Genomic DNA, 12,453 nt, shown 5'->3' with positions numbered 1-12,453 from the left:
CACCTGCCAGCTCCCAAATAACACATGAAGACTTCTTAATTAAGAAAAGTGGGTTGATAGCTTAGGCTTGTTTTTGGCTAGCTCTTATAACTTACATTAACCCATTTCTATTAATCTATGTGCTGCTCTGGCTCCTTTACCTCATGTACATACTGCCCATCCTGCTGGATCTGGATCTCGTGGCATCCCTTCACGACTCCACCCTTCTTCTTCCTAGCATTCTTTCTGCCCTGAAAATCCTACCTAGCTATTGGCCATTCATCTTTTTATTAAAGCAATCGGAGTGACAAATCTTCATGGTGTACAAAAAAGACTGTTCCACAACAAGTTTCAGCACCAGCAGAGTTTTTACACTGGTCCAAAATGTCATCCCAAGGAACTGTGTTGCTGGGTGTGGTGGAGCATCATCCCAGCACCCTGGAAATGGATGTCTAAGAGGATGGCACCTTGTTAAGTAGAAAACAGTTATAATGAGTTGGTTTCAACAAGAATGTAAAAAGCATTCAGATCATCTGTGGTTATTGTTATTGCCCAAGAGATGGGAGTAGGAATCTTTAAAAGAAATTTTGTGTTCCTCATAATTCTTTTTCAAAAATGAAGTCCCTGTTAGATATTTAAGAATAAATTATTTCCCACTACTAATAAAAAACAAGAGGAAAGAAAAACCCACCACCATCGAGTTTTGTGTGTGTCTACGTTTCCACATGGTTTGCTGAGACACTAGAGGAGATAAGAACCATTTGTGTACAGGTTTTTATCACCTCTGCAGGGATGGGGCACAGGCAGCTAGGGGTCTGTGATCTCACAGGAATGACTTTGAGTTATTAATTCATAGAGCCCTCTTGATGTTGATGATCACTGTGTGTTACTCAAATTTTTAAACCATTCCAGTACATGCCTGGGAGTTTTTTGTGGCACCCTGCATTAGCTTCATGTGTAGTTTAGAAACTGAGGCCCTTTGTTGAGTGTCCAGAATAATATGATTAAAAATCCCCCAAACACTTTCAAAATCAAACTAGACCTTCCGGAACAGTGCTTCTCAATCTTCCTAATGCTGAAACCCTTTGATACGGTTCCTCATGTTGTGGAGACCCCCCAATCACAAAATTATTTCGTTGGTACTACATAACTGTAATTTTCCTACTCTTACTAATTGTAATGTAAAAAATGTCTGTGTTTTCCAATGGTCTCAGGTGGCCCCTGTGAAAGGGTCATTTGACCCCCAAAGGAGTCACAACCCACATGTTGAGAACCACTGTTCTTCATAGTTCCTCAATTTATATAGAGCAGATTCAAATTATTAGCTGGAAAGAGCCCACTGTATGATACAGCTGCACTGAAGGGGTAGCCTTGGAACAAAAGCAAATTACACGTGAATTAATGTCGCCACTAGCATAGTCCCACAGTATTTCCTTCTCCTTTCTACACCGGACATTTTGTGGCAGCGGTTTTCATTTGTGTGTGTCATCTTGGTGTTTTCCCTTATGGTCCTTTTTTTTCACAGTACCGGTGAATTCAATGTCTTTGTGTCAAGAGAGGCCTATTTATTCTGACAAACTGATCAACCTCCAGGGTGTTCCTGCACCATGAAACTGATTTTATATCTCATCCACTGGCTAATAAGATGTGAAGCACTTTTCCTGTCACGCCAAGAGATCAGACTAGCTTCCCTCCAAAGTAGCGGCTGGAGTCACAGCCCGCTCTCTCTGGCTGAGCCTGACTGAGCTACCATGTGCACAGCTTTTCAGCTGAGCGGTGCCAGAGCTGAAGGTCAGGGTGGGGCCAGCAAAAAGATGGCTGCACTCACTCTCAAAAGAATGAGAAACATAGGAGGCAACCCTGACTCACTGCATCTAGGGTGATAGATAAAATATCTGAGGGTAAATCCTGGCTGTGTGGGCAAGCTGTGTGGAGACAGACGCACGCCCTCTCCCACCATTGTAAGCTTGGAAGTGAAGCTGACATCCCATCACTCAGGAGGTCAGTCAGTCTTCTGTGAGAAGTGCAGAGTGAGCATCCTGGACCCCAAATCTAACCTCTTCAAATCTGAACCTTGAGCACCATCATGCCACAAGAGGAAAGTTCCACACCTGCCCCCTGAGTGATAGGACACAGTCAAAACACAGACATGGGGCTGGAGAGATGGCTCTGGGGTTAAGAGCACTGACTGTCCTCTTCCAGAGGACCTGGGTTCAATTCCCAACACTCACATGGCGGCTCACAACTGCCTGTAACACTGGTACCAGGGGACCTGACACATTCTTCTGGCTTCCACAGGCACCAGACATGTACATATTATACAGATACACATGCAGGCAAAATACCCAAACACATGAAATCTTAAAAATCTAAAAGAAATAGGCAAACTAAAAATGCTGATTAATTTCCTTTTGGCTGTGTGGGTAAGGCATAATTAAATAAATTTTGTGCATTGATTTGTGTCCAATCCCCAAAATATTTCACTATCCACGTATATGTATATGTATGTGTGCATATATGTAATATGTGACTGACTATATGTTAATATGTATGTATGTATATATACATATGTGTGTATACATGTTAATGTATGTGATTATGTGTGTGTATATGCAAACATTCAGAAATCTGAAAAGTAATGCCAATCTGAATTAAATATGGTCCCAAACATCTTGTACTGAAGGATGCTCAACCGGCAGCTGAGGAGTCTGCCCGCATGGGGAAGGTCATGTGAGGGCAGAACATGTTGGGCTGGGGTCTCCCACGAGTCCAAGAGAAACAGCTAATGTCCTTTGAAAACAAAGTTGGTGTTATCGGTCCAGTTTGTTTTGCTTCCGCTTTTCAGTCCAGTTTCATCTTACCTCAATCACAACCATGACAGACGCCTAGCTGGCTTCCTGGCACATGAGCCTCAGAGCTCTCCAGCCTCTGGAAGTCTGCTGAGAGTGCAGGCATTGGGTGGCTTTCCTCTGGTGTCTCAGATGCTAGGTGGGATGATGACTCCGGTAAGTCCCAGCGTGGAGCCAGCTTGAGCCATTGCCGCAGCCTCGACACGGCTAGTGACGGGGAAATCATGACGTGCCTTCTGGAGGGGCCCAGTTACGCTGGGCAGTGATAGGACCAATGCAGCCTTTCCACTGGGTCAGCGGGCACTTCCCTTTCCAGCTTCCTCTTGGTAAAGTGAAGAGTGAGGGCAGCAGGGTCCTGGGGTGTCTGAAAGGAGCAGCATCACCTAATGGGAAGACCTGGGGTGTGGCACTGTGGTCCAGCGCTTGCTCGGCTCCCCAAGGCCCTGGTTTTCATCCCCAGCATTGCCAGCAACAAAAGACCTGTGTTGATTTCCCACACTTGTTTCCTAAGACTGCTGAAGCAAACTGTAGCAGACTGGAAGCTGTGAACAACAGAACTATGCTCTCCTTGTGGCTGCGCCTGGGGCCTCTCTCCTTGGCTGGCCAATGGTGGCTTCTCATCGTATCCTCATGTGCTCATTCCTCAGCCCATGTGTTCTGACCTCTTCTTACAAGGACACTCACGGGCTAGAGCCACCCCTAACGGCTCTTCTATGGCACTCACATGTTAAAGGCTCCATGTCCAGATGTAGCCTTCATGTGATAAGGCGGAGGGGGTGGGGGTGGGGTAAAACATCCCGTTCTGAATCTCAGAGAGTGAAGGGGAACACACAGAGGGACACAGTCCAGCTCCCAAACATCCCATTCCTTCTTTTTATAACAGGCTTGGCCAGGCGGCGGCGGTGGTGGTGGTGGTGGTGGTGGTGCACACCTTTAATCCCAGCACTTGGGAGGCAGAGGCAGGCAGATCTCTGTGAGTTCGAGGCCAGCCTGGTCTCCAAAGCAAATTCCAGGACAGGCACCAAAGCTACACAGAGAAACCCTGTCTCGAAGAAAAAAAAAAAAAAAAAAAAAAAAAAAAACTAATATAACAGGCTTTCAGTACAAAACTAAGTCCACTGACCACAGAAGTCTGTTGTGTCTGTAAAACACACTTAGAACAAATATTGAAGATGAGCCTGAAGTCGTTTTGGCACCCAGAATGCCTCTTCACAAGCATCCCCCTTCATTGCTGTCTCCTCCAGTGGGCTGGGGACAACAGGAAGAAATGAAACGGGACACACCATTCTTCTTTGCTACCCTGTTGAGGTGCACAGAACACTCTCTAACAGTGAGCTGTCCCATCAAAATATAAGTTGATCCCACTTTGCAAACAGTAATTTGACACGGAAGCCTGAACTCAAGCCAGGTAGCTAGAAGAGGATTTGGCATGCAACCGAGCGCCCCTCACACACGGTATTCTTTTGCAGTTCGTTTTCTGCCGGGACTGCAAGGAAATATACCACGAAGGTGAATGCAACTCGCTGTTTGAAGCCTCGGGGGCTACTTCTCAGGTAAGAGCAATTTCTGCATCCTGCAAAGCAAGGCCTGGCACTCTGGTAGGTGGCAGCCCCTCCGGAGGTCACAGGAAGTTAGTTCCACTGTGAGAGTCCAAGCCCGGGCAGCCTTGGACCTGAGCCTTTGGCTTCCCCAGGATTAGCCTTCACTCACAGGCCATGGAGTAGCTTTCCCAATGGCCGTTGGGGTACATCCCTGATCCCTGATAGTTTTCCTCCCTGGGGAGAATGGAATAGGGATAAGGTACATCAGAGGAGATTGGGATAAGACAACTGAACAGTATCTAAGCCAGAAAACTCACTACTGCCCCTACTTTTGTTTATTTTTTTTTAGATTTATTTATTTATTATGCATAGTATTCTGTCTGCAGGTATGACTGCAGGCCAGAAGAGGGCACCAGATCTCCTTACAGATGGTTGTGAGCCACCATGTGGTTGCTGGGAATTGAACTCAGGACCTCTGGAAGAGCAGCCAGTGTTCTTAACCTCTGAGCCAGCACTCCAGCTCCCTTGTTTTATTATTTAATGCCTTTGTTGTAGGTGTGTCTAACGTGTGATGCACAGGCTGTGTACACAACACAGCTATGAACACAGTTCAACACTGCATCATAAACTTACTTAGACCATTGCAAGGGTTTTGTGTGTTTTGTTGTTTTTTAGAGTTTAGGGGAGATGACTCGATTAAGCAGTTCTCAAAGCATGACAGAGTGTATAGATGACATCTGTCACAGTCTCAAAAAGTTGGACACACCTGAAAATTACTTCTGTGTGTAGCATGCACAGATGTCCCTTGCCTTATGATAGGGTGGCATCCCGAATAAACCCATCCTAAGTCGCAAATATTACAGAGTCGAAAGTGCTCTGAAAGACTCTAACCTACAGAATGCCCTAGCTCAGCCACACAGCACACAGTAGGGTCTTGATTGCTAGCCCTGCCTGGCGACCACAGGGCCAAGTAGAAATTGCTACCACTGCCCACTGCCCAGCATCACATCAGAGGATGGAACCATGTAGCTACTCAGGGGAAAGGCCAAAGTCCAGAGCCCAAGTACTGTTTCTACTGAATGTACATCACTTTTGCAGTATCTCAAAGAATCAGAGCTGAAGCATGGTAAATCAGAGACCATCTGTATCCAGGTACTATAACAGGCAAGCAAATGGCTGCACGGTTTCATCAATCTCATGGAGAGTGCTAAACCGTGTCTTCATCCTGACTGAGTAAAGATTACATTTCCTGGACCCCATTCACTAATGAGCTATAGGAGGCTTGGGGAAATGGAAATGGGTTTCCTTTTATTTATTAATTATGGCCAATCAAATCTTAAGAGAGAAGAGTTAAGGGCTTCAGCACAGTTCATCAATTTGCTCGTTAGTTTTCTCTCCATATAGTTCTTGACAAGGGTTTAAACATTAAATCTATGCAAATAAATGCTCCATTTCATTGATAAGAACCTAGTAAATAGACAGAAATTTCAGAACGTTTCAATTTTGTAGTCAAAAACTTTAAAGATCTGGATGATCTCAAGTCAGTGCAAAGAGAAGTGTATCCCTGTAAGGTATTGTACAGCTGTGTTTACCCAATATTAGCATAACTAAATAAATATAATTAATGTGCTTGGGTCCTTCCATACAATCCTCCATTGTTGACCACCAGCATCTCAGGAGACTTAGGAGTGAACTGCTATTTCCACAGCCAAGGAGGCAACTGTGCCTTCTGTTCATTTATTTCAGCTCAGGGACACTCAAGTTCAAGCTCACTGGGTACTGAAAGCAGGAATAATAATAGCCCTGGGACCCCTGCCTTGAGATCTTTGAAGCAAAGGATGATGAAGCAAGAGACCCTGGGAAATAGGAATAATCAAGCAATTTGTATCCATCAGTACCCCAGACATGAACCAAAGCTTCCAAGAAGTGAGATTCTATTTGAAGAGGAAGAACAACCTTACTTAGCCTTAAGCTACCCAGGCACCTGACGCTCCTGTAATCCCATCTATCCTTCAAGAGGGAGCAACCAACCTTGGTGTTTAAGATTTTTTAAGTCATCATAACCTTAATATCTAAGCGATAAAAATGGAGAAAAGAGCATTAAAGATGACCTTAAGCTCACATGATCAGTACCCAGGGAACTGTAGCCATCATAGCATCAGTGCGTATTAAATTGAACATCTGTATGGGTCAAGAAGCCTGCTAGGCTAGCTGGGAAAAGGTAGATGAGGATGCTTCCATTCAGAGGATTGCAGGAGAGTCATGGGAGAGATCTAAAGGGAAATGAACATTGTATCAACATACCTGCAGGCCAAAACCCAGCAAATCTGTAGTTTTGTACAACACTTCCCTGGAAGCCACAGAAAGTGGTTCTGAGCTTGTCAAGAAGAAGCTCTGGACTCTTGACAGTGGTCATTTGTGGGCAAAGATACAAGCATCTCTCCTGCCGTTCTCCTGTATCCATTCCTGTATCCCCAAGCCCAATACAGAATCTGTGCATACACACTGGGTAGATGTGTGTTGAGTGCTGGTAGCGTCTTAATGAAAAAGTATTATTTCATTCAACAAATATATACCAAACACATATAATAGATGCGGCATTGTTCCAAGCCCTGTGAATAAAGGGCCAGAGCCCTGCTTTTTGTAGCAGTTACATGAACTCACTAGATACTGAAAGGTCGTATAAGTCAACATAAGGATTTCGATGAGTCCTGGCTAATGCATGTCAGCCTTGAGTCTAGAGCCCTTCCTCTAGAGCGCCCTGCCTCTAAACATGCCTCCTATAGACATCGTGGAGCCCCGATCATAGAGCCACCCTCCTATGCCTCCTATCTGAAAACAAACTACCCAGCAACTTAAGAAAATCATGTCTGCTGTCCACCCTGGTGGTTTAAATGAAAATGGCGCCCGTAGGCTCACATATTTGCATGCTTAGTTCCCAGCTGAGGAGGGTTAGCGGGTGTGTCCTTGTTGAAGGAGGTGTGTCACTAGGATGCCGACGCCAGGCCTAGTGTCTCTGTCTCTCTGCCTGCTGCCTTTGGATCAGGATGTAAAACTCTCAGCTACTGCTTACCTACCCCCACGCTCTCCACCATGATGATAATGAACCAAGCATCTGAAACTGTAAGCCAGCCCCCAATTAAACACTCTCTTTTATAAGAGCGGCCTCAGCCATGGTGTCCCTTCACAGCAATAGAACACTGACTGAGACATCCACTGTTGCCAGAGACCGGACCTGGACTCTTTGCTGTCACACTTCCCTGAGTCTGGAATTCCCTGAGTCAGGGTCCCACAAGAAGACCAACCAGAATGGAAGGCACCTGTGGTGGTGGGGTAGGTCACAAGAGCCAACAGCAATGTGGAGGGCTGGGTCAGCACGGGTGGGGGCCTCAGGCACCCTAGGATAGAGGAGGCAGGTACTCTAGGAGCTGTCAATTAGAGCAATGGATGAAGGAGGGGCCTTGGGGTATGCATAGTCATGGAGAACCCAGCATTGGGCCTAAAGCAAGGAGGGGACATAATGGGACCTCTCAATTTCTCTCCTCCTCCTCTGTTCTTGTGTTTCTCACTGGCCACCACAGCTAAAAGTTGTTGGGGTCCTCAGGACAAAGTCCACAGGTGTCACCCTCCTGGGGCCAGAGAGGGAAATGCATGCAGACTAGTCAGCACATTCTTGATGGGCAACTCATCAGCCATCCATAGTTACTCTTGGGCATGGAGAGGATAAACCAGACAAGCTATTTCATCAAACTGCAATGGCCAGTCCCCTTCAGCAACAAAATGAAGAGGGGGTTATTTTCAGCAGAGCTGACTTGTTTCTTGCTGCCCACATTCACTAGGAGGGTAGCTGCGGCAGCTTCTGACCTGCAGTCCTGAAAAGGGCGACAGAATCAGTGCCTAATTGCAGTCCCTCCCCCCCCCCCGCCCGAAACTGGTCTTCAAATGTGTCCGTGCCCAAATGCCGCTAATCCTCATGGACTGCCCCCCTCCCTGGGCCTCTTCACATTTTCCTTTCGGTTTAGTTCACTCGAAGCACTTTTTCCTCTGAGTCACCTGTAACTCCTCTCTTCTTCCCTTCATAGGTGATCATTTTCTGTTTCTTGATACTGCATTCTCCAGAGAGGGGAACCCGTTTCTTCTGGGGCCCAGCCAGCTTTTGCTATCAGTTAAAACTGCCTGACCCAAAACTTAATGTATTTTTTGATTAATGCAATTTCTTTTAACAGCAAACTCACAACTTGCTTTTCACTTGGCTTTAAAATATTGAACAAGCTTTAAGTTGAAACAGCTGAGAGTTTGGGGAGTCTATGGCAGAAGATCAACCCCTTATGGTCAACAAGAGTCCAGCCCCATTTGCTCTTGCCTGGTACTTGTTTCCTGGGTACTCTGGTCCCCTCCAAACTAAACACTTGCTCTCACAAACCACAAACACTGATCCACTCTCCCAGTGGTTCATAGTAGCTGATAGTACTCTTCCTGTTCAATGGCAGGGCAAACTGAGACATCCCAACATTGTCTAAAGCCATGAAGAAATTTGACCTCAGTGGCTCTGGTTGGACAGAGTCGTTTAGGAATAATATCCTCTGTCTCTCTGTGTCTCACTCACTCGCTCTCGCTCTCTCGCTCTGGCTAGTAAGTCCACAGTACCCAAGAGGAATGCATTCATCCCTAACTGCTAAACTTCTATTTAACCTTCAAGGCCTAGACCCTATGTCTCCTCCTCCACAGTGCCCTCTGCTCAAGCCAGGGCCTCCCCTAAGCCTCAGGATAACTGTGCATGCCCACGCTGCCATCCATCCCATGGAAACGCTCTTCCTGACTTTACTTCCAGGTGCCAGGCACCTGGCAAGTCCTCCTTAAAAGTTTGCAGAATGACTGTCCGCTCCCTCTGTCTCCACTCCTCCCCTAGAAGGTAGCAAAAGCACCAGAAAAGAACTGGTCACTTCCAGGCTGGTTATTGTCTCAGCCATCTTTTCAGTCATAGGAGGAAGGAGGGTTACCCTAGAGAAACACAGCTTGCTTCACCAGCCTTCCAAATCACAGGAATAAAGCCAGCATTTGTCTGGGATGGAAATAATTGTGAGCGCTTGGAATGCATGCGTTTACAAATCCCTTGCAAATGTCCCTTCTTATGCTGGAGCATCATCACAACTTTTTGTGATAGACCTTTATCAAAGGCAGGGAGGGCCCCCAGAGGTGTAAGGCTGCCAGGAGACCTTCATCATCGTCGTGATAATTGATAAGTCAGGTCATTCCTGCTTCTGCCCCTTGATTCCTGAACCAAGTTTGCTATTTATTGGAGACATGGCACCAGATGATGGGTGTTGGTTTACAGAGTAGACTGTGCTCAGAGGACAACACGTCATTTTAAAGCACAGCTCTAGCTGCATGCTAAAAGCTACTCCATCCCTCTTACCAGTCCATAGCTTCTGGCCAGTATGATATGGCATAGGACCAAATCTCCCTGTGGTCATGTCCCCACTGTGACACATCTTTTGTTTCCAGAGGATGTCTTTGGTCCAAGGCAGTGTTGTTCAGGTTCTGTCAGATGTCAGGTGGTAGAGCTGCCTAAAGCTGTGCTGTCTGTAAAAGCAAACCCCATACCCAGAGTAGGAGCAACTTCCTGTCAAGATGGGATGTCTTCCTGTTCCAGGACCTTGTTGATTGGTATCTTTGAGGGATGAAGCTCTCCTCGGGTCTTTGTTGGTGGCAGCTCCGGGGAAGAACAGCAGCAGCAGCAGCAACATCTCCCTTGGTAGCTGGATGTCTGAGTGGCAGGAGCTGGCTGTGATGGCCTCACAGAAGCTCACTGAAGTGGGATCAAGGCGGCCAGTAACAAAGGCCGGCCGAGGCCAGAGGTCTGGCTTCTCTCTGCTTTGTGCAGGAAGCCTCTGGGTGTGCGCTGTCCTGTGAGCATTACTGTGTGGCAGGCATTCACATCTCATGCCCCCTTGAATAGATCTGCCTGTCTGCTTTCCTGCACAGCCCCTTGACCTACTCCTTCTCATCTTTCAGATTTTCTCCACCCATACCCTAACTAACCAACCCTGCTTATGAATCTGTATATACTCTCAACTCAAGACCTTTTCTTTCCACACAAAGTAGATACTAAACTTCTCTCTCTACATTCATTGCCACAGCATAATATCACAAACTGAGTGGCTTTATTTCTCAGTTTGAGAGTCTAGGGATCAAAGGTAGAGGTACCCAGTGAGGATCTGCTTGCTAAGCTTTTGATGAGACCTTCTCGTTGCACCCTCTGAGTGAAAGAAGCAAGGGTGTTTTCTGGGGGCTCCTTTATAAGGACACTCATCCCCTCCATCAGAGCTTCATGGCCTGGTCACTTCCCAAAGGTCCCTAGTTTTCAACCTAGAGGACTTGAGGGGACACACACATTCAGACCCTAGCCAGTGCATTGCCCAAGGTTCAGCCCATCTAGAGGGGTTGTCATCATCCCCTCATTTAATGTTAGAGGAGGTCATTGTGCAGCAACAATATGTTCCTAATAGTTTTCACAGGCTAGGAAAACCCAGCTATGAGGCCTGCATCCCTCATCAGGCCCCCAAAGAATCCTACTGACTCTACATCTACCAAGGGTCCAGCAGGAGGTAGCCTGTTTGGGGCTACTCAGAACCCAGCCTGGCCCTGCTGCCCAGCCCTTGGTTGCTCTGCGCCTACCCTCAGCCTCCAGGGCTCTGTCTCTGCCAGTTATGACTCTGCCCTGCAGGAGTGTATCCAACTCCATCCCTCTTTTTAAAGGTCTATACTAGGTACCAGTTGTTACCAGGATGATGACCAGGAAACAGCTTCTGATGCCTAGAGAAACAGTCTGGTACCTGGAAAGGTCTTGGGTGCTTTCCAGAACACTGTGAGTAAGGAAGGCAGCAGGAGCAGGCAATGGTTATGGGTCATTGGCTCCAGAATAGCTCCTGTGGCCTAGGGTCATTTTGCTCCAGAACAAATCTTTTTCACACAGGCTAAATGCTTTGCAAAGGCCACCATGTGCCTAGAGGTATCTTCAGCATTTATGTGTTAGACTTAAAAACAGAACCACAGGCGGTTGCCGCAGAAGGCTCAGAGAACCTCCAGAACTGAGAGATCCCCACACAGTGCTCAGTAGGGACCCAGGACCTCCTGCATGCTAGACAAATGCCCTGCCACTGAGTTTACCCTAGCCCCAGGCTCATGAAAGTTCCCTTGCCTTGTAGCAAGGGGGCTAGAGGCAAGCTTTCCACTGTGGGCCACACACACACAGGAGTGTGGATTGATCAAGGCAGTACTCTGTGGCTGGGGACAATCCTGGACTGCATCTCAGCCCAGACCATCAGCACCCAGTACTCTGAGAAACTGAGAAACCCTGGCCCTCAGTCCAAAGGTGAGTGTGGCTCCTCATGTGACATGACAGAGCACACAGCAGCCTGTGAATATAGCAGGGAAGACAGAGCCACGGTGGGCCTGAGGGAGAAAACCACACAATGGGAAGGAACTAGGAGATGGGCTGCCAGATGTGAGCACTTTAGGAGGATCAATTAATTCCAACTTCACCAGAAGAGGAAACAGCAGAAGCAGGTTTCTTGGGGACAATTTCAGTGTGGACTTCTCCACAGAGGTGTCCAGGGGCAAAAGCAATAGATTCATAGGGCCTCTTGGAGGAGGGAGCTACCCTGGAGCCAATAACCAAGGTTCGAGATTGCCTGTCTCCAGAGGATTGTCCGTACCATGGTCTTTACCCACCCAACTGTGCCCCCACCCCGTCAAGACTGTGAGGGGCTTTTCCTGTTGCCGTGATTTGGGAGTATATTCACTGAACCACTGTTGCTCAGGTAAAACAGTGTATTGATGCTGCTTCTCCCAAGCCCTCCACTCTGGACACAGCCTAAGTGATGTGCAGACAGAGCAGGATGGTGGTGATAGATCTCCATTAAAGCCAGCACGTCCTCCCGGAACGTCCCTCCATCTCCTCTATGGGAGCTAAATAAATGCTGAAGACACCACCATTCTCTCAGTGGTGCATTTACAAAGCACTTAGCCTGCGTGAAAAGGTTTGCTCGGAGCAGAAATGGCCCTAGGCTGGCCATCCAAGG

General features: G+C 47.2%; 1 protein-coding gene across 1 annotated transcript in view; it reads left to right on the top strand.

Moving 5' to 3' along the window:
- Prkn (parkin RBR E3 ubiquitin protein ligase) overlaps positions 1–12,453 on the top strand; it is a 1,200,313-nt gene that overhangs the window by 1,151,831 nt on the left and 36,029 nt on the right. The window contains exon 10 of the mRNA XM_036169262.1: positions 4,298–4,381. Coding sequence (XP_036025155.1) covers positions 4,298–4,381 — 84 coding nt within the window. The remainder of the gene's footprint in view (positions 1–4,297; positions 4,382–12,453) is intronic.

Source organism: Onychomys torridus, chromosome 19 (genome assembly GCF_903995425.1).
Source record: "Onychomys torridus chromosome 19, mOncTor1.1, whole genome shotgun sequence".
In the NCBI taxonomy this organism is placed as follows: domain Eukaryota; kingdom Metazoa; phylum Chordata; class Mammalia; order Rodentia; family Cricetidae; genus Onychomys; species Onychomys torridus.
This window is presented reverse-complemented; position numbering and strand designations above follow the sequence as displayed.